Here is a 24,349-nt window from a genome sequence, read left to right as displayed (position 1 = left end):
CTATGCAATATTATCATTTCATCGAATAACTTAATAGCTTGAAATCCAAAAATATAGATTTCGTATTAATATTATTGTCGAAACATCACAAGAGCCTCCAAGACGGGATTTGACCTTACATAGCCATATTAGCCACAAGACATAGAATAGTAACGTGTGATTAATTGCTTGTCCTACATTCAGGGAAAAAATGAAATCTTGAAGTTTTACGTCCTATGGTTATGCCGGCTAGGCTAAAAGAGACGGTGACGATGAGAAATGAATGCAATGGTGGAGCGAATAAAGTGAGAGGAAACGGGAGAACCACGAAAGAGAAAACCCACGAACACGGTGCTTGTCCACCACAAAGCTCACTGAGCGAGCTGAGATCGAGCCAGGGACTCCAAGCACCAGAAATGAACGCTATACCACTGAGCTACCGTGCCCTCTACATTCGGGGAATCTTGGGTTCAATCTCCTGCACCGCTCATGCCCTACTTTTTCACGATTACTAACATCAGGCAAAAGTTGGGGTGATACTCTGAATACAGAATAACGCTCGACAGGCGTGCACTAGAAATGTTTATTAGTGGGTTCAAAGTCGAAAGACTGGAGAGTATTCTCACCAGGTAGCTCCCTCGTGAGTGTGTTCCTGGTGCAGTCGAACTACAAATATATTAAACTTACGAAGTTTGTGGGCCCCGGCTGGTTCCTAATCGGTGTACTTTTTGGAATACTTCTATCCTATATATTGGCTTCACTGATAGTTCATAATAATGTTCTATTTTAAGCAATCCAATACTTACTTATAAATATAAGCAAGATCTAAAGAAAGGTACATCAAGGACCATAACAGTAATATTTTTGTTTTCTTTCTGTTTGCCATGTGTTTTCTAGACTAGATTTTGCCTCTTATAAACTGACCATCATACTATTTTGATGACACTATAAAAGCTTTCCTCTTCTTCTCGAAGATCATAGCAATCAGAAAGAACATGGAATTTCTAGGACTGCAAAGTATGGAAAGCATAAGACGTAAACAATGTTAAGCAACAAAAAATATATTTAAATACAACTGAATATAATTGCATTGATACTATTCTCCTATGATTAAAACTCATTTCACGTATGTACTAAAATATTTCCAGTTATAGGAAACTGTCTCTGTCGAAGACGGGAGCGGGAGATTTTCCCTACATATGTTACCTGAGCACAAATACTTTGATATACACTTGGAGTCACAAATTGTTTTTGTCTGGAATCCACGCGCCGGTGTTTTAAGTGATCCATCGGAACTGGCAGTGCACCAGCAAAACAAAACTGGATTTCTTTTGGTCCTTTTATTTCACCTTGTAGATCAAATGCAACACTCACAGGCACAGTTTTACTTGGCTTTCTCAAAAGTAGGAAATCATTTGTACACCTGCTCAAAGCCGAAAATTTTCGGGGCATTTTTGCTATCATTGTCCAGTTTTGGTACTCTTTTTCAAAATCACAGTTACTATGCACAAGCAACGACGATGTATCTTTAGCTCTATTAACAGAATTCGTTCTTCCAAGTGACTGTAACACTAAGTATCTCGCACATGCGCTGTCACCATAATATTCATATAACAATTTATATATTTCAAACACCGCTGTGGAGTTCGAAGAACTTCCAGAAATGGAAAGAGTTTCAGCCTCTACTCGAAGAAGTGCCTCAGCTGCTGTCTGGAATATTATACATAGAAACGTGAATAGAAATTATAATGTAAGTCACTTAACTTAAACGGAATCTTATCAATAAACTCAAAATACACTTACCTTGCTGTTCTGTATCCTATTATATGTTACTTAAAAACTCATGTTAAACGTCGACTATCAGTATTGTCAAAACAAAGGTTTTGATGGAGATAAGCTATGTGGGAATTAGTGTAATCAACTTTAAACAAATGTGTACACTGTTAAATAAAAACTTCTTGCCAAAGAATACACATCTTAAATCTTTATGCAATTTCTTCTGTGGTTGCTGAGTTATACAACATACAATAGGATACACAAGAGCATCCTACCTTTAGATAATTTAAGAAAAAAAGTACTCGTTCATAAAACAATTGTTTAACAATTCGATACGTTTCGAATTCATTCATCCGCTCTTTTCCAACCTATCAAACCAACTCAGAATAACTATCACAGGACCAACACAATGAATATCATACTACACATTTAATTTACATATATTATTCACAAATAGCAATAGTATCAGATAAAAACAAACGGAAATGCATGATAACCTAAGCAAAATATTAAAGCTTTACATACGAGGTGTGTTCAAAAAGTATCGCACCTTATTTTTTCTCGCATAAACCAATTAAACGCAGGAGACTTTCTTCAGTGTAGATATAGAAAGGACACTCATGCGCAGCCGTGATTTTTTCCCGCCCGCAGAAAGCCCAGTCGCTGGCAGTCGGCCAACGAGTGAAGACGTGTAGTGAGTGGTCGTCAGATTTCAGTTTTTGACAGAAAAACTTGAGCAGCAATATTGCATCAAATTTTGCCAAAAGCTCGGCGATACATGTGAGGAGGGGACGATGCCATGAGTACCTCACGCATAAAGGAATAGTACAACCGCTTCAAAAATGGCCCCACACCACATCAGTGGACAGTGAACCACGTTCAGGTAGGTCCTCAACAACCCGGAATGACAATGCAATGAGCAAGTGCGGACTGTGGTCTTGCAGGACCGTCCGAGAAATAGCGAACGATATAGGGGTAAGCATAAAACTGAAAAAAAGGGGGCCGTTGCCACAGCAACCACTGTTGCCATAACAACGAATCCTGTCACCGCTCGTCAATCTAAAACTGATTGAGGAAAAAGGAAGCTGCAACAAATGTGATGCACAGAATAAGTCGTGAGTGGGAACCCTTCACCCCTGGTGAGGATGTTCATGAAGCTATTAGCTTATGCCTAATTATATTGGAATATAATTTCCATTTCTTAATTTCTTAATTTCGAACATACTAGATTCGATCGAAACGAAAAAACTTTTTATCGGACTTCTAAAGAGAATGAAATAAAATAACTAAATACATGACCGTGTTTATTATCTCTAGGATTCCCAGTCACGACCCCCCTTTTCAGTTTTATTAAAAAATAAAAATATAGAAGAAGAAGATGAAAAAAAAAAGGAAAATAGAAGAGGAAAGAGGTAAAGTAAGAAGGTAATAAAAAGGAAACTGTTACTGCATATTTTGAAAAATATGGTAAAGAAAGTGAATAATTATCGAATTCCAATAGCTATTGGGTTAATATTTGGTATTCAGGTGATCAAGGGTAGACACATGTTAACCCATACATCCCCGATCTAGATCCATTTAACCCCAACTACCAAATTATCCCGATCTAGATCCGAGATAGATGAGAAAGTTTAAGTTTACAGTTTATTCAATATTTCCAGAAGTTCTAGACTAATATCCAATACTTGAAAAATAAACGACGAAGTTGATGGCATGTTAGAAACGACCACAGAAAAAAAAAAAATCAGAATATCACATATTTGTCGAAGATTTTGACTTTCACAGTTCTCTCATGATGATCATTCGTTCAGGCTACTTCAGTCCTTTTTACTTCCTTCATAGAGCCAACTTAAGTTAGTATTAACATTCAATGAGTTCAATTGATAACTACCAATAATTATAATAAGTCACATATGTATGACAAGATAATTGGTGCACTTAATACTAAACCTACATTTCACTCACACACACATTCATACAGGACAATGTATATTTCGGGTTGTATTTGGTTGAATTAAACTAACCTAACTACATTGCTATAGACATTTATTACATTTCAATAGAAGAAGATTTAGTTTGACATAACAGAAAAAATTTAATACATGAAAAGAATGTTTCATAAACATGCACAGAAATTCGCTACTTTCAACAAGATCAAATAACACATTTCTCTTTTTATATATATATTAAAAGTTGGATTACATGGAAAAGAATTAAACCAAAGACGAGACAAGAAAAAAATTCAAGGGTCAATATATATTTAAAACTCAGTGCAATGAATACATATCATTGCAGGAAAAGAAAAAAAATAATTGGTTAATCATTTAAAAAAAAACACTTTAGTAATATTTTATTGAGTCTTTGTCTCAAGAGGAGACATATCGACAGTTTTATGAGTCTTTGTTCTCACGTCGATAATAGCTCCTTTTTTTTTTCAACTCTCTTTACGCACTGTGGTTTGTGTCCATGAGAGTATTCAATTGTTTTTGTTTTAACTATAGACAACTAATTGCTTCATATCACATATATGTATATCTATATTTCTCATTTCGTCACTCGACGCACTTTATCTAAAATTTCAAAGTTTGTCAATATTAAGGAAAAAATTATCAAATCCAGTCACAGATATTGGGAACATATTTCCATATTCCGGTATTCACATTAACTTATTAAACAGATTTCAGTTCGTTGAATTTAAGATCACTAATTTTTTTCCTAGTATAGCTCTTGTAGTCAAAAGATTCTAAATATTGAATAGTTTGGTTTCCGATCGCAGGGGAAGGATTTGTTTCATGTTTACTGATGGAAAAAGTCGTTGGAGGGGCGCACTGTTTCGTAGGTTGCTAATTTCACTCGCAAAGTAAATTTGGGTAAGGATTAGGGTTATTCTTATTTATCTTACGACCCGCTACTTGTTTTATTCACATGCAGTAGTTAACATTATATTCCACTTTAATAGTTACAAAAATTAATAACAACTCAACAAAAAGTAATTTATGACAATTTACGCGGGAATACTATATATCACAAATAGTTAGTTAATACCGGGTGTCAAAAATCTATGGCAACCTAACAAGACCAGGGTAAATATCGAGCCCATTACATACATACTCGCATATATATATATATATGTATTCATATTAATCAATACAATAAATTTCACTTTAATATCTATCTTAATATTTCATCGACGTTTAAATTCTACATCACCGTTCATATTCGACAAGTATTCATATTTTATAAATATTTATATTTATTTGGCTCAAAGACAAAACAAAAACCCTGACTATCAACATTCACCTTTTTCCTTCATAAGGTTGCAACATTGTATTTCATATGAATAAACCCGATAATCAATAATCATTTTCAGTTTACTAAAGATCCGCGTATATATACAAAAAACAAAATAGCTGGTGTTATTTAATGAGTTGACATAAGAGGTGGAAAATGCAACAAATAGAGCAGGCACGTAACTTTTAACACTATGTAAGTACATATATAGATGTATATACAGGAAAAAAATCAATGTTATTCGAAACTAGTGGGCCCAAACTATTAATACATACACACTATATGACCAATCAATAGAAATAAAAACCAGAAATCAGTAATCAATTGATATAAGTTGTATGATCAATGAATAACGAAGGTTTCTAGGAATCTGAAAGCATAGTGTACCTTCTCGTCAATTTCTCCCGTGGTGGATTGAATATCGCGAAAATGGTCCCGAGATGTGCTGCAATACCTCCACGAATTGCATCCCTCGATGTCTCAGTTAGTACATACGATCGAAATAAGTGATATGAATATTGTACGTTTTCATGAGTTTCAGAAACCGGGGGGGGGGGGGAGGTTAAAAAATTTGGAAAAAAAATCTCGAAGTAATGAAGACAGAGAGAGAAATAGAAGAAGAAGGAAGACGAAGAATAGGGGCGCCAAAGACTTAAGTGAGAAATAACTAACGCTACAAAGACAGAAATCGAATTTCGCTCTCAACAAAATCCATAGCCAAAATATTCTTAACATGCCAAAAGGGTGGTCTACTCAAATACGTAGACTCAAGGAACGCCCTGCTGCCAAGGATGCAAGTTCTGTGTCCATCAGATCCCAATCCCACAAGAGTTTGGTTGTAAGATTGAAATCCGATCCCCGTATCCGGCCCAAACCAGCAGGTTCCCGGAAATCGTCCGGAAGGTTAGAGAAGGCGCTAATTTAGAATTTCAAGAAAAAAAAAAATCATCCGACCTCTTGGAAACTAGAAGATTCCAGAATAGGGATGAAATTAGAGTAATAGCTAAGGTATCCCTAATTAGTAATTCGCCAAAAATAAAAAAAAATTAAATAAATAAACTGAATTTTGGATCGGTGATTTCAATTACCGAAACATCACCGATGGCTACCCAGCGCAGACATGCCACCGTCTGGGACGTCGTTAATTTCCCTCATCTAATTAAACTAAGAAAAGACATGAAAAATACTTAAGGGGACTAGGGGTCGACGTCCGGGTACGCTAATGACATGAATATTAATTTAGTAGCAGTTAATTTAATCGGATAGTCCGAACTGAGTTATATGAACACTGCACAATAAATAAATAAGGTAAGCAACAAAAAAAATCTCGGAGAGGCTATGAATGTTAAAGGTACAAATGACCAAAACCTGTACTTTTCGATGATCACAGGATATAGCAGTTGGTTTTCTTAATTATCATTTCTGTCAACCTTTAGAAGTAATTCCCACATGATGCTACTCTATCTATTGAAAGGCTTAAGATCTGGGGCTGTTGTTAGGAGGTACATAAATGCAAAGTAACACACAATTCCCAACTATAATTTACTATCCAAGTAGCAAACTCGGTTGGATGAATGCACTGGTGTGGAAGTCAAAACGCGAGAGATTTTTTTTTTTTCTCTTTCTTTCTTCGTAAACATATTCATATTTTCACTATATAAAATTCACTAGGCCTATCCATTTAAATATAGGGGTCATCATTTCATTCATATTATATATCATATTATTAACATATCATTACATTCATTCATTATCTACTAATTTTCGCACGAAATAATATTTTATAAACACCCTATTTCGTACATTTTACACGCAGGCCATACACATATTTACATTACGCAGTAATAAATATATATATACAACTATCACAATCTATCACGCTCAAACCACCACACGATCACATTCATCGAACCACGTACTCTCTATTTCGAAGCACCCAAATTGTATTTACCTTGCAGGTTTAAAAAAAAATCATACATGTATTTACGGAAAGTTAAATTGTCAACGATTAATCTATTTCTGATTTGTTGATAAAACTGAAGCAACAATGGAATTTTCTACAGCCACGGGAAAAGAGAATTTAATATTACATTTTCAAACGAACAGTAACAGCATATGGACTTTACTCCTATTAAGAAAATAGGTGTTCTTTATTTCAGCGGATTATTCATTAACTACTGGACCTAGCAAGCTGAAATTTTCAGTACAGTAAGATCTCATGCTATTTTATACGAAGGTATACTCATCCGAACCGAAAACCATGTCCACGGGAAGTAATTTGAGAATAACTGTCCAAAATCAAACAATCTAAATCACTAAGTCATGCGATGTCGTACTGTCAACAAACAATTGACTACCGAAAACTGACGCTATAGCGCTGTAGCGGAGGCATAATTTACCGTGTACTGAAATGTATACTTGTACTCATTAATCAGAAATTTAATATTTACTCTGGTTTATTTATGTTAGCAAAATGGTACTAAATTAAAGCATATTTATACACTGTCCAAATCGAAAATTCACACACTCACACAAAACTACTAACTACATACACCACTGTTAGTACTATACATAAAGACAACTAACTAAACTAAACATGCACCATTTAGTTACATGCATGTTGACGAAAATAACCTAACACATTAAATTTAAAATACATTACTCCCTCGTCGATATATACAGTCGGCTCTATTTAATTTAAAAGGGGTCAAAAATGAGAAAAGTAACACTAGGTCTAATTGACCTGACCAATTGTTTACATAATGATTGCCAAAAATTGATGCCCTGGGGGCACCTTAACGAGGTTTGTGGAGGGACCCTTCCCCTGAAAGGGGAAAAGGCCCTAAAACGAACAATAACTAACCCATTCCCCCGCTAGAACTGGTTCAATTTGGAAAATGAATAGGAGCCCCTTTTTGTTAGCTTAAGCTGCCATTCCGAAAGTTAACATTGCAACTATGAAACCTACTGTGTACATGCACTTACTGACTAATAAAAAAAAATCACATTTACTATACACACTATAATATATGTACGAAACCAGGTCGTATTGTCCCTAATCCCTAACTGAGTTTTAACAGATCAAAAATCACTTTCCTATATTGTCTATTCTTTGGCTTGGATAACGAGCAATATGGCGTCTGTAAAGCTGGTTCCCATTTCTCCTTTATTTTTTACAGTTCACTTCACGAAAAATGTAAGTTTGTCAGCTCCTAAATCATTATACGGCGTTTATCAATGAAATTAACTGGATATTACCTTGAGATAGTTAGAATTTCCATCCTTTTACCGCAGATATGTAGAAGAAGACATCACGGGCTGCTCCTCGTAGTGTGTCTTTTATTATTCTAATAACATTGCGCCGAAAAAGCCAGAGGTAGGAGAATTCCTCCAATCAGAAAGAAAACTTTAGCCGCGGAAATTACAAAGCGAATGGAAATTTGGCAAATCCAGATATAACCGGATCTGAAAGCGACTATGGACTAGTGAGAGGGGGTGAGGGAAAGATTAGGTACCTGGCCAAAATCTACATTGGTCTGAAATTAAGGAAATTTATATCCAATAACGGAACTATGTTTCGGTATGACGTCAGAATGGTAAACTTTGTAACTATTCAAGTTATATATCCGTAAATGGGATTTACACTTAATCAAAATATAAATAAATATATTATACAGTGGGAATATGGTTACTAACAAAACCTTTGGGTTTATTATATTTAATTCGAAGTAAAGAGAGTAAATAAATTGTGTAACTAAACCGAAATTGAATTAAAAAAAAAATTACTAGGTACAGGGTGCGTAAAAAAAAAAATTGCCATTACTTTCAACTGTAATGGTACATTACAGTTTTCCCCGGCCCATTAACAAAATTTTGTTAGAATAACAAAATTTTTCTAATTGGGAATACTAACTACTGATGCTTGTTAAATTAACACACTCATTCATCTCATTCAAACATTACCAGTCACACTAGGACAGTATATTATATCTACTTGGGGTATTGCGCAAGTAATTCACTACGTTTATCTTCTGTACAATTGAAAATCTTTAAATTTCGAAAATTGTGAGTTCCGATACTTTTTTTTTTGTTTTTCTTCTTTTTCAGCAGTGTTCATATAGCAATAGAGCGGACAGAAGTTATAACTGAGAAATCGGTAGAAACAATTCGTAAGGCTTCAGCCGTCGACTAGTATATCTGATGACATTAGGCCGCAGTTTCCCGTCTATCACTGCCATTTAATATTGTTCTAGGCTCACCGTTACCACGCGCTTGCGAAGGGACTGAATTCTGGGGTCGATTTACATTATTGTTACTATTATTTTGACTATTACCGTTCTCCCTTCTTCCGTACGCCCTGTTAAAATTCCTCCTGGTGTTATCGCCCCTACCCGGGTTCGATTCCATGTCGGTACGGTCATAGGGACGATGACTCCGGCGATTGTTGAACATGGGCCGATTCCTAAATAGTCGCCGGCCATTATTGTTGTTTTCTGAGCCATACCCACTAGGATAACGAGATCCAGCTTGGGTATAACTCAGGAAATCCGTCTGGCAACTTGCCGTTACCTTCGTCTTCGTCGGTTTTAGAATCTTTGCCTGTCGGGCGAAGTATCGTTTTGGTGGACCACCAACTTCCTTACCGCACAAGGCAGCTAAACGTGAGGTGACTTCTCGTACCGTTTGGCACAAGTGGGACGCTATGGCCCGGGACTCATCGGGTGGAAGAGCGTTAACTATAATATCTACAAGTTCAGCCTGAGAGGGATGTTCAGCTATCTGATAATATAGTTCGATAATTTTCCAAGCATAGTCCGAGAGGGACCCATACTTGGAGCGATCATACCGGAGTGATTGTAAGTTTCTCTTTTGGAGCCGTTCGATGTGCTCATTACAATATTCTTCTTTAAAAAGAATCAAAAAATCACTAAACGTCCGGATTTGATATTTAACCGAAGCAAACCATGCGCCCGAAGCGGCGATCAAACATTTTTCAACTATCTGTAGGCGTTCCCCATCTGTAAGTTTGTACATGTCTAAATATTGCTGCAGTCTCCGCAGGAAAACTCGAGGTAACCCGTTAGTAATGTTCCCATCGAAAGTGGGAAAACGTTCAATATCCCGGAGGGAAACTTTAGAGCTCATACTATGCGGGGCAGGAAAATAATCCAGTGGAATCAACGCGTTATCCTGAGCAGTTGGGGTTGTCACCGGATTTGCCACCGACGGAGTGGTCACTGAACTGAACGCTCCCATATGACCAAGAGAGGTTTTGTAATTTGTGTTGACCATGTAAGGTTCAAACTTAGGACCCACCACGGTAGTAACCGACGGTCCGGCACATCTCCTTTCCCCTCCTGGCAGCACGCTGTATGATTGTACCATTCCAAAGGTAGAGTGAGCATTTACGCTAGTGACTGTTGTAGTCACAACACTCGACTGCATCGGTACATCGAAATTACTCAACCATGATTTCGAGGTTGGCTGATGCGGGGGACAATACATGGTTGTGTCCCGTGCATCAGGCAACACTTGACTCTTACCCGGGAGGACATTACTTGTTTCTGGGAAAATTTTCCCTGGAGAATCGCCATCAGGAAAAGGATAGGAGATATCAGACTTGGCGATTTGCAATTTAGTAATATTCCCCTTAATACTGTCTACTTCGGTTTGAATTCGACTAATTCTTTGGTCAACCGACTCTAGTTTAGTTTCTATTGATAGGTCGGATATTACAACATTCAATCTACTTATTTCAGCCTGCTGCTGTTCAACTTTTTGTTCGATGTCACCAAATCTTTTGTTTGTACTCTCAAACCTTATATCTATTTCGTTGAATTTCTCATTTGTTTCGTCTCTGAGCTGCTCGGTGGACTGTTGGGCCCGGTATCTAACCTGCTCCAGTTCAGTAGATGTTTGCTCTTTCAATTTGCTCATCGAAGAAGCAAAGTCTAAACAGATCTGGTCAATTTTATTGTTTAATACCTCGAATCGAGCGTCGGTCTCTCGTTTCGAGGTATCAAACTTCTCATTTATTTCACGTCTCATTTCTGTATTATTTTGTTCCATGTTAGTGAATCTTTCGTTCATCATCTCCATCATCTGGCGAATTAATGCAGACGTGTCAGACCCTCCAGATGACGTTCCTTCCTTCGGGTTTGCCGTCTGATCCCGAGAATCACTTTGATTTCCACTCTTTTCCTCATCGTCGAGGTCAGATATCTCCGCTGGAGATATTTGGCCTCGGTCCCTTTCACACTCCTCACAATATTTCATTATTTCGCCGGTTTGAACTTTTTCTGCATTTTCAGCAGTATCGTCCAAATTGGAGCAAGCAAAGTGGATCCATTTTAGTCCACAACCGGTACATCTTATAAGTCTCCGCGGGGCGCGAGATCTTTTCTCTTTTTCATTTAATGTGCATTGAGTGCACGTGATTTCACACTCGTCCTGTGACACAACAACCTTTTTTGTTGCCATAGCTTTGAGACACTTTACACTTTACAAAAGACAAGATATATATCAGAAATACACATATACTATAAAATACTTATTCGCTATCCAAACAAGTACTATTCATAAATTAAAGGACTCCCATTCTCTTTCCTTCCTTGAAACCCTTCTAGCGTTTAGTTCTATTTTAGAAAAATTTTGACACTCCTTCTCTTTTTCCCCCTTAGAAAAGGAAACAAAAATGACAAAGTAGCCAACGACTCTACTTGTTTCACTTGACTATAAAATTTCTCGTATTAATTTCAATGTTGTAATCAATTCAACATGCCTTCAACCTCACTCTTTGACATTCTTAAAAAAATTTCAAATCTATCGGTCGCCATTTAAACGGGGATCCGTTGCCATGGGAACAAACGTTGCCATGACAAACATTCTTGTCGCGGTTCACCAATTCAAGCTGATTGGCATGATAACTGGTATTATTCAATAAGCATTTTCAGATCCGTTACCACAGTAAACATGCGTTACCATGGCAACAGTCTTGTCACGTGTCGCCATTCTAAAACTGAAAAAAAGGGGGCCGTTGCCACAGCAACCACTGTTGCCATAACAACGAATCCTGTCACCGCTCGTCAATCTAAAACTGATTGAGGAAAAAGGAAGCTGCAACAAATGTGATGCACAGAATAAGTCGTGAGTGGGAACCCTTCACCCCTGGTGAGGATGTTCATGAAGCTATTAGCTTATGCCTAATTATATTGGAATATAATTTCCATTTCTTAATTTCTTAATTTCGAACATACTAGATTCGATCGAAACGAAAAAACTTTTTATCGGACTTCTAAAGAGAATGAAATAAAATAACTAAATACATGACCGTGTTTATTATCTCTAGGATTCCCAGTCACGACCCCCCTTTTCAGTTTTATTAAAAAATAAAAATATAGAAGAAGAAGATGAAAAAAAAAAAAGGAAAATAGAAGAGGAAAGAGGTAAAGTAAGAAGGTAATAAAAAGGAAACTGTTACTGCATATTTTGAAAAATATGGTAAAGAAAGTGAATAATTATCGAATTCCAATAGCTATTGGGTTAATATTTGGTATTCAGGTGATCAAGGGTAGACACATGTTAACCCATACATCCCCGATCTAGATCCATTTAACCCCAACTACCAAATTATCCCGATCTAGATCCGAGATAGATGAGAAAGTTTAAGTTTACAGTTTATTCAATATTTCCAGAAGTTCTAGACTAATATCCAATACTTGAAAAATAAACGACGAAGTTGATGGCATGTTAGAAACGACCACAGAAAAAAAAAAAATCAGAATATCACATATTTGTCGAAGATTTTGACTTTCACAGTTCTCTCATGATGATCATTCGTTCAGGCTACTTCAGTCCTTTTTACTTCCTTCATAGAGCCAACTTAAGTTAGTATTAACATTCAATGAGTTCAATTGATAACTACCAATAATTATAATAAGTCACATATGTATGACAAGATAATTGGTGCACTTAATACTAAACCTACATTTCACTCACACACACATTCATACAGGACAATGTATATTTCGGGTTGTATTTGGTTGAATTAAACTAACCTAACTACATTGCTATAGACATTTATTACATTTCAATAGAAGAAGATTTAGTTTGACATAACAGAAAAAATTTAATACATGAAAAGAATGTTTCATAAACATGCACAGAAATTCGCTACTTTCAACAAGATCAAATAACACATTTCTCTTTTTATATATATATTAAAAGTTGGATTACATGGAAAAGAATTAAACCAAAGACGAGACAAGAAAAAAATTCAAGGGTCAATATATATTTAAAACTCAGTGCAATGAATACATATCATTGCAGGAAAAGAAAAAAAATAATTGGTTAATCATTTAAAAAAAAACACTTTAGTAATATTTTATTGAGTCTTTGTCTCAAGAGGAGACATATCGACAGTTTTATGAGTCTTTGTTCTCACGTCGATAATAGCTCCTTTTTTTTTCAACTCTCTTTACGCACTGTGGTTTGTGTCCATGAGAGTATTCAATTGTTTTTGTTTTAACTATAGACAACTAATTGCTTCATATCACATATATGTATATCTATATTTCTCATTTCGTCACTCGACGCACTTTATCTAAAATTTCAAAGTTTGTCAATATTAAGGAAAAAATTATCAAATCCAGTCACAGATATTGGGAACATATTTCCATATTCCGGTATTCACATTAACTTATTAAACAGATTTCAGTTCGTTGAATTTAAGATCACTAATTTTTTTCCTAGTATAGCTCTTGTAGTCAAAAGATTCTAAATATTGAATAGTTTGGTTTCCGATCGCAGGGGAAGGATTTGTTTCATGTTTACTGATGGAAAAAGTCGTTGGAGGGGCGCACTGTTTCGTAGGTTGCTAATTTCACTCGCAAAGTAAATTTGGGTAAGGATTAGGGTTATTCTTATTTATCTTACGACCCGCTACTTGTTTTATTCACATGCAGTAGTTAACATTATATTCCACTTTAATAGTTACAAAAATTAATAACAACTCAACAAAAAGTAATTTATGACAATTTACGCGGGAATACTATATATCACAAATAGTTAGTTAATACCGGGTGTCAAAAATCTATGGCAACCTAACAAGACCAGGGTAAATATCGAGCCCATTACATACATACTCGCATATATATATATATATGTATTCATATTAATCAATACAATAAATTTCACTTTAATATCTATCTTAATATTTCATCGACGTTTAAATTCTACATCACCGTTCATATTCGACAAGTATTCATATTTTATAAATATTTATATTTATTTGGCTCAAAGACAAAACAAAAACCCTGACTATCAACATTCACCTTTTTCCTTCATAAGGTTGCAACATTGTATTTCATATGAATAAACCCGATAATCAATAATCATTTTCAGTTTACTAAAGATCCGCGTATATATACAAAAAACAAAATAGCTGGTGTTATTTAATGAGTTGACATAAGAGGTGGAAAATGCAACAAATAGAGCAGGCACGTAACTTTTAACACTATGTAAGTACATATATAGATGTATATACAGGAAAAAAATCAATGTTATTCGAAACTAGTGGGCCCAAACTATTAATACATACACACTATATGACCAATCAATAGAAATAAAAACCAGAAATCAGTAATCAATTGATATAAGTTGTATGATCAATGAATAACGAAGGTTTCTAGGAATCTGAAAGCATAGTGTACCTTCTCGTCAATTTCTCCCGTGGTGGATTGAATATCGCGAAAATGGTCCCGAGATGTGCTGCAATACCTCCACGAATTGCATCCCTCGATGTCTCAGTTAGTACATACGATCGAAATAAGTGATATGAATATTGTACGTTTTCATGAGTTTCAGAAACCGGGGGGGGGGGGGAGGTTAAAAAATTTGGAAAAAAAATCTCGAAGTAATGAAGACAGAGAGAGAAATAGAAGAAGAAGGAAGACGAAGAATAGGGGCGCCAAAGACTTAAGTGAGAAATAACTAACGCTACAAAGACAGAAATCGAATTTCGCTCTCAACAAAATCCATAGCCAAAATATTCTTAACATGCCAAAAGGGTGGTCTACTCAAATACGTAGACTCAAGGAACGCCCTGCTGCCAAGGATGCAAGTTCTGTGTCCATCAGATCCCAATCCCACAAGAGTTTGGTTGTAAGATTGAAATCCGATCCCCGTATCCGGCCCAAACCAGCAGGTTCCCGGAAATCGTCCGGAAGGTTAGAGAAGGCGCTAATTTAGAATTTCAAGAAAAAAAAAAATCATCCGACCTCTTGGAAACTAGAAGATTCCAGAATAGGGATGAAATTAGAGTAATAGCTAAGGTATCCCTAATTAGTAATTCGCCAAAAATAAAAAAAAATTAAATAAATAAACTGAATTTTGGATCGGTGATTTCAATTACCGAAACATCACCGATGGCTACCCAGCGCAGACATGCCACCGTCTGGGACGTCGTTAATTTCCCTCATCTAATTAAACTAAGAAAAGACATGAAAAATACTTAAGGGGACTAGGGGTCGACGTCCGGGTACGCTAATGACATGAATATTAATTTAGTAGCAGTTAATTTAATCGGATAGTCCGAACTGAGTTATATGAACACTGCACAATAAATAAATAAGGTAAGCAACAAAAAAAATCTCGGAGAGGCTATGAATGTTAAAGGTACAAATGACCAAAACCTGTACTTTTCGATGATCACAGGATATAGCAGTTGGTTTTCTTAATTATCATTTCTGTCAACCTTTAGAAGTAATTCCCACATGATGCTACTCTATCTATTGAAAGGCTTAAGATCTGGGGCTGTTGTTAGGAGGTACATAAATGCAAAGTAACACACAATTCCCAACTATAATTTACTATCCAAGTAGCAAACTCGGTTGGATGAATGCACTGGTGTGGAAGTCAAAACGCGAGAGATTTTTTTTTTTTTTCTCTTTCTTTCTTCGTAAACATATTCATATTTTCACTATATAAAATTCACTAGGCCTATCCATTTAAATATAGGGGTCATCATTTCATTCATATTATATATCATATTATTAACATATCATTACATTCATTCATTATCTACTAATTTTCGCACGAAATAATATTTTATAAACACCCTATTTCGTACATTTTACACGCAGGCCATACACATATTTACATTACGCAGTAATAAATATATATATACAACTATCACAATCTATCACGCTCAAACCACCACACGATCACATTCATCGAACCACGTACTCTCTATTTCGAAGCACCCAAATTGTATTTACCTTGCAGGTTTAAAAAAAAATCATACATGTATTTACGGAAAGTTAAATTGTCAACGATTAATCTATTTCTGATTTGTTGATAAAACTGAAGCAACAATGGAATTTTCTACAGCCACGGGAAAAGAGAATTTAATATTACATTTTCAAACGAACAGTAACAGCATATGGACTTTACTCCTATTAAGAAAATAGGTGTTCTTTATTTCAGCGGATTATTCATTAACTACTGGACCTAGCAAGCTGAAATTTTCAGTACAGTAAGATCTCATGCTATTTTATACGAAGGTATACTCATCCGAACCGAAAACCATGTCCACGGGAAGTAATTTGAGAATAACTGTCCAAAATCAAACAATCTAAATCACTAAGTCATGCGATGTCGTACTGTCAACAAACAATTGACTACCGAAAACTGACGCTATAGCGCTGTAGCGGAGGCATAATTTACCGTGTACTGAAATGTATACTTGTACTCATTAATCAGAAATTTAATATTTACTCTGGTTTATTTATGTTAGCAAAATGGTACTAAATTAAAGCATATTTATACACTGTCCAAATCGAAAATTCACACACTCACACAAAACTACTAACTACATACACCACTGTTAGTACTATACATAAAGACAACTAACTAAACTAAACATGCACCATTTAGTTACATGCATGTTGACGAAAATAACCTAACACATTAAATTTAAAATACATTACTCCCTCGTCGATATATACAGTCGGCTCTATTTAATTTAAAAGGGGTCAAAAATGAGAAAAGTAACACTAGGTCTAATTGACCTGACCAATTGTTTACATAATGATTGCCAAAAATTGATGCCCTGGGGGCACCTTAACGAGGTTTGTGGAGGGACCCTTCCCCTGAAAGGGGAAAAGGCCCTAAAACGAACAATAACTAACCCATTCCCCCGCTAGAACTGGTTCAATTTGGAAAATGAATAGGAGCCCCTTTTTGTTAGCTTAAGCTGCCATTCCGAAAGTTAACATTGCAACTATGAAACCTACTGTGTACATGCACTTACTGACTAATAAAAAAAAATCACATTTACTATACACACTATAATATATGTACGAAACCAGGTCGTATTGTCCCTAATCCCTAACTGAGTTTTAACAGATCAAAAATCACTTTCCTATATTGTCTATTCTTTGGCTTGGATAACGAGCAATATGGCGTCTGTAAAGCTGGTTCCCATTTCTCCTTTATTTTTTACAGTTCACTTCACGAAAAATGTAAGTTTGTCAGCTCCTAAATCATTATACGGCGTTTATCAATGAAATTAACTGGATATTACCTTGAGATAGTTAGAATTTCCATCCTTTTACCGCAGATATGTAGAAGAAGACATCACGGGCTGCTCCTCGTAGTGTGTCTTTTATTATTCTAATAACATTGCGCCGAAAAAGCCAGAGGTAGGAGAATTCCTCCAATCAGAAAGAAAACTTTAGCCGCGGAAATTACAAAGCGAATGGAAATTTGGCAAATCCAGATATAACCGGATCTGAAAGCGACTATGGACTAGTGAGAGGGGGTGAGGGAAAGATTAGGTACCTGGCCAAAATCTACATTGGTCTGAAATTAAGGAAATTTATATCCAATAACGGAACTATGTTTCGGTATGACGTCAGAATGGTAAACTTTGTAACTATTCAAGTTATATATCCGTAAATGGGATTTACACTTAATCAAAATATAAATAAATATATTATACAGTGGGAATATGGTTACTAACAAAACCTTTGGGTTTATTATATTTAATTCGAAGTAAAGAGAGTAAATAAATTGTGTAACTAAACCGAAATTGAATTTAAAAAAAAATTACTAGGTACAGGGTGCGTAAAAAAAAAAATTGCCATTACTTTCAACTGTAATGGTACATTACAAGCATCGAATAGGTACATTCAATTTTGAACGAGAATTTGGGCATGAGGAGAGTATCCGCGAAATTTGTGTCGAAGCTGCTAACAATAGAGGCAGAAGCAATGGCGTCTGGACATCGCACAGGACATGTTGGACAATGCAAACAGTGACCCCCAACTTTCTGAACACCGTGATCACAGGCGATGAAACATGGGTTTGTGGGTATGACCCGATTTGAGTCAAGAGAAGACATAATACAGAGCGACCGCACGGTTGCTCATTATTCTAAAAACTGCATTCCAGAAGTGTTTCTAAAATAGTGGGAGAGCTGGGTGAACTGTGTGCATTACCAAGGAAACTACTTTGAAAGGTATTAGTGTTTCCGATTTCCAAAGCAATAAATGTATTTTAGCCAACCAAAAGTTGGATATTTTTGAACACACTTCGTATATATGCATATAATACAACTTTATGTATTCAAGCCAATTTTGAATACATTATATGTATTATTCTCCTATTAAATTGTTAACAACTATATTTTCAAATTTATTACCTTTATTTTACAGAAATTGTAACGTATTTTGTAATGATCGGAACAAGTTCCTTCGAAATGCTACCAGCATCACAGTTTAGGTTAGGTTCCTCTTTCACAACGAAAAAGGTCTCAGCAACTAAATTGTTCATTAAGTTTCTGAATTTATGTTTTAATTTCGATTCTGCTATTCAGTGGTTAGACTCAAATATTTCGTTAGAGATGAGACCGACTTTTGTTCAGCGTCTTTAATGTCCCTCATATGTACCTTTATTCTTAAATCGTAGTCCCATTTTGTTTGTCCAATTTATTGCTCCTCACATGAATATGTCTCTACATATATACCTGAATTTTTCAAGGTCTTTTACGAAATCTTTTTATGAAACGAAACAGATTGTTGTATGTTCGGGGGGGGAGGGGAGGATGAAGCTAATTTTAAATTAAAACATCGCAAAATCCTTTTTAGTTCCGGTGATAAGCATTTTACATATGGCACTGTAACCCATTTTTCATTACTATTTTCATTTGACACTAGTTTCGTTCACTTCATTACTTTCATTCAATTCAATGCTGTTTGTTTCGTTTTCCATTTCGGATTTTCTTGTTTGAGTATTTAAGTTTGAGAAAGGTGTTGAGTTCTACCATGGCTTTTCCATTTCTGTATGTAATCCTCCTCAAATCCGTTTTCTTTCTGGCGATGTATGTAATATTCTGTATTTCTTCTTTTACGATGCCTCATTTGAACATTCTTCATTTAGGATTTCTCTTCTGTAAAAAATTGTCCAGATATTCATTTTTTGTCGGTGGTAGTAAGTAACATGAATGTAACTGTCGCCTCAATTTGCTTTGTGATATAGTTCTATCAAAACAATGATTTGATTTTTTAATGAAAATATCTACGAAATTTATTTTCGAATTTTCTTCATGCTCTATTATGAAGTTTATTTTGGGAAGAATATTGTTCCTCTAAAGAGTTGAGATAGGTTTTTTGGGTCCTTGTACAGAGACAGTATCGTCCCCGTAGTATGGATTACGTTGTTTAAAGATGGATTTGTTAGATTTTTTTTTTTTTTTTTTTTTTCGAAGTGGTCCATGATGAGATTTGCTAAGGTGAGAGGGAGTTACCCATAGCTAACCCAGAAATCTGCTCAAGGCACACTTTTATAAGCTGAATTGTCGATGTGGTTACGTGAGCAGGTTTTCCTTTTCTGGTGAAACTTTCTATGTCTAAAGCTAGTGAAAGCGGAATGTTACCATACACGTCTTCGATATCTAAACAAGTCATTTTATAGTCTTGAGAATGTTGAATATTCTGCAAGATTGACTTTACTTCAAAACTATTTTTAATGACACATTTAAATTCACTAAATCCGTTTTTTGAAACCACTTGCTAAGTTGTAGGATGGATGTCTGTAAGCTGCAATTATAGGCCTTAACAGAATATCTGTTTTACATTTTGGAATATCTTTTATGTTCATTCAATTTGATTTCTCAGAGAACAGGAAAACTCGTGCAAGCAATAGATTTGACAGGTATTTCGTTTTGCATTCGATTTTCGAATTATCTGACAACAGTATTATAGAAGTTTTCGTAAATTCGATCTTATCAGAGATTTATTAATCGATTGATTGACAACTAAAAGACCTATTAAATCACAAGTACTCCCATGCTCAAAAAATATTGCGCGTATACTGTAACTCACGATTTTTCGCAATTATTCCATTTTCCTTATGTTTATGGATAAAATTCAGTTATTAGTATGTGGAGATAATAGAAAGCAATCCATCTAAGGAGATATTTCCAAAAAATATAATAAAATAATAAAAATATAAGCAAAAAACAAAATTATGTTCGGTTTTGTGTATACTGGCAATAATGTTTTCGAGGGATTTTTTGCAGTAGCACAGCACGATTGCAGAGGGAATAACTTTAGTTGAATCAAGGAACTGGAAAGTGGACTAATATATTGCATTTATTGGCTTAAATCTAGGGTGTAAATTGTCTACCAAATATAAATTAGCTTCTGTAACCAAGATGTTATACGGAAGTATAGAAACAAAGAGAAAAACTGTTCTCTTAAGTTTGGAAGTGACATGCTCTATAGCCATGAGCATTTATTTGTTAAGAAAAAGACAGGCAACAAAAGGTAGTCTGTGTGGTCAAGTGGGTAGAGTGGCGGACTAGTAATTCTTATATTGTTTTGACACCAGATCGAATCCCATGCGATCCCATCCAATATTTTCTTTAAAAAACATTGTAGAAAGTGTATAATTTTTATGTTAATAAGAACCGAAACAATATAATAATGAAATAACTTTTTGTTTTTTCTGATGACGTATTTATTTAGAATTAGTGTATTATTACTAATAGCGATTGTTTTCAGTTTATGGTATGATATGCTTAATCATTCCCTCTCCGTCAGCAGAAGTAACTTCAACTCACTGCGAGTGTCTGTGAGTCAGGAACAGTAAAAAAAAAAAAAAAAAAAAAAAAAAAAAAAAAAAAAAAAAAAAAAAAAAAAAAAGCGCGACCTGCTGCCTTACACACAGCGTGGCGAACACAGTCACAGCGATAGCTCGTTGTCATGAAGAAAAAAAAGCTGATGTTAAATTACTGTTCTAGTGTTTCAGTGTGTGTGTTTCTTTTTAGAGTATTGACTCTCTCTCTCTCTCTCCTTTTGTTTCATATCCACAAGTGCAACAAATGCAATCATAAGTCTGTGTAAGGAAATAAAGGATGCTTTCTTTAAACAAAACTAAATTAACAGCTCTATTTGTGAGGAACACGAATGCTTCCAAAAGATGCCATGGATATTAATTATAATCATACCGAATTATACAGTAGCGTGAAAAACTGATAATAAAATGATGTAACATGCATAAGCTTTTTTTTCTAGCGTGACAACACATTAAACATAACAAATTAAATTTTTGGGATTACAAATTATCACCTTACGTGTCGGTATAGGCCTATTCGTTTTCAGAGTCGAGCGACGAAAGAAGAAAGTGTGGTGATAGTTATAAAAACCGAATACCAGAATGAATTCAAGCTACAATGCTCCTACATATCGAAAAAATTATTTTTCGATGTCTGTCCATCTATTCGTCTCTCGGTTCGTCACGCTTTTACATGCACTCAAATAGAGGCCATACTGTTCAACGTATCTGGACCGAATTCTAGACATAACGTTTTAATAACATACTATCTTTCGAATTTTATATCCTTCGACACCTAAAAGTAAGGGTAATTTACTGAAGGATTAAAATTTAAAAGAATTCAATTTTCTCAAGAAAAAAAAGCTGTGACGATTTTATTTACTTTTTATAAATATATATTTTATTAACAAATATCCACCGTATATGAATACTTTTTTCTGAGAAAATATATATAGTGTAATTTACTGTATGGTATGCGTTCTTTTTCCACAATTTTCTCAACAACATTTCATAAATAAACGTATTATTAATAACCTAACAATATGACAACTCGTTCGAAGGAGTAGTTTACTCTTAGGGTGAGCTTTCCCCCGATGGTTTTCCCATTAATGCCTCAGGCAATTTTGTTCATATTTCGTAAAGAAATGTTTCATTAATAAACTAAGATACAGCATAAATCGTTTATTCCGTTAACATACAGAAGTGGTTTACTCAAGGGTTTAATTTTTTTTTTTTGACAATTTTCTCAGTAATAACTGAGACAAATTTCTTCTAATTTCAGTAAAAATATTGTCTGTAACACTCTTACAATATGCATAACTCGCTTGTTCCGAAAAGAAAAATCCAAAAGAGAGAGTTTACTTTGACAGTGAAATTTTTCCCGACGATTTGCTTAAAAATTATTCGATATACTGTCAAAATTACAGATAGAAGAGTTTACCTTTGGGGGTAAGCTTTTCCCGATGACCTTCCTAAAAACAACTCAGGAGATGTTTGTTGTTCATATTTTATAAATACATGTTACATAAATAACCTAGCTATATGGTATAATTCCCTCATCCGGAAAATCTAGAAGTGGTATAATACTTTTGACAGTAAGTTTTACCCTGCGATTTTCTTAAGAACGACTCAGGCGATTGTGTTCGTATTTCGTAAATAAATGTTTTATGAAAACATTAACAATACAGCATAGCTTGTTTGTCCTGAAAAGATCCACAAAGGATAATTTATTCTTGGGGTGACTTTTTTCATGATTTTCTCAGAAATTACTCAGACGCTTTTGCTTATAGTTCGCATACAATTATATCCTTAATAATTCTAATATATGGATCAAGTTATTTCTAACCAAAATATGACCAATGGGTACTTTACTTTTGGGCCTGAAGTTTCTTCTAGCAAAGTTTTCCAAAATATTATTTTATTCGCAATTTCCCAAATAAATGTTTCAATAATAGTTGCAGCCTAACACGAGTCAGTGTAAGAAATTCAAGCGAGAAAGTACAGTGCGTTTGCTCCGTACCCTTTCTTAAATGTATTTTTAATGTTACACCTAATCACAATTTTCCGAACAAAATCGAAACCTCTTTTTAAATGTGCCTTGTTGTGGTCAAATGGTTCAAGTGCATTGGTTCTGGATTTGATTTCCAGTGAGAGCTAGTGTATTTTCGTCCAAGAGATGTTACACGTCGGTGCAAAGAAAAAAAGTGTTTAAATAAGCCTAACCAAGCTAATCAACAAAGAAATAATACAATGTTACGAAATTATCGTAGAAACATTGTTAATATTAGGTAGGTGCGACTGAATGTCCAAACGATGATTGTCAATTCCAAAGGTAAAAAAGTGAAAAATACAATGCCAGGTTAATCAGTGGCCTCTAGGTAAAGCTATCCTACTAACATAAGAAGTGATTGAGACGCCAAAAAATGTTGTAATCGCTGGGAGACATGTTAGGAGAATACAGAGGTGAGAGAGAGTTTAATACTGCGAATCATGGATAGTCTTCACTTTCGTTTGAGGGCGAATATTGAAGTCCGTAGGCCTACATAGGTTTGCATTGAAATGAACATTCTTTGTTTTCGGCCGGCGGGAGCTCAGGTGGTTCAGATTCCACTTTAATCAGTAGGTCCACGTCTCATATAGCCTCGCTGCTGAAAGGGACGATAAACTCAAAATCACATCACACATCTTTGTTTTCGCCTTTGTTTTAGCCCATAAATGTCTCTGTTCATGAGCTCCTTAGTGGATATGCGGTTAGCGTATGCGCCTTTGGCGTGGAAGACACGGCTTCGATTCCCGGCGAGAGCTCACGTGGTTTAGAGTCCACGTTAATCAGTAGGCCGAAGTCTCATATAGCTTCGTTGCTGAACGAGACGATAAACTGAAACTCAATGTCTTTGTTCATAAATTTCTTTGTGTATGGTTTTGCATATACGTGGCATGGATATTAAATTTTGATTTCTACGCCATATGTATCTAATTACATACACACCTATAAAACGAACACAACAAACTTGGAATATCTACATTGTTTGCGTATGGAAAATCATCACGTTCTGCTGCACAGGAGAGCCGTGTGTATGGAATTCCATACACGTGGCAATCAACCTTTTAAGAAATGTATAATAATAATAATAATAATAATAATAATAATAATAATAATAATAATAATAATAATAAACAGAAAACG

The 24,349-nt window shown here is 35.2% G+C and overlaps 1 protein-coding gene across 1 annotated transcript in view; it reads right to left on the bottom strand.

Annotated features, from left to right (window-relative positions):
• Positions 1-1,019: 1,019 nt before the first annotated feature.
• The window catches only part of LOC145660659 (TAF6-like RNA polymerase II p300/CBP-associated factor-associated factor 65 kDa subunit 6L), a 65,219-nt gene continuing 41,889 nt past the window's right edge, over positions 1,020-24,349 (bottom strand). The window contains exon 6 of the mRNA XM_081725974.1: positions 1,020-1,689. Within this exon, the coding sequence (XP_081582100.1) occupies positions 1,102-1,689 (588 nt within the window). The 3' untranslated portion in view covers positions 1,020-1,101. The remainder of the gene's footprint in view (positions 1,690-24,349) is intronic.

This window comes from Thermobia domestica, chromosome 9 (assembly GCF_964235325.1).
Source record: "Thermobia domestica chromosome 9, izTheDome1.hap1.1, whole genome shotgun sequence".
NCBI lineage: Eukaryota > Metazoa > Arthropoda > Insecta > Zygentoma > Lepismatidae > Thermobia > Thermobia domestica.
The sequence above is the reverse complement of the archived record's forward strand: the minus strand, read 5'-3'. Positions and strand labels throughout refer to the sequence as shown.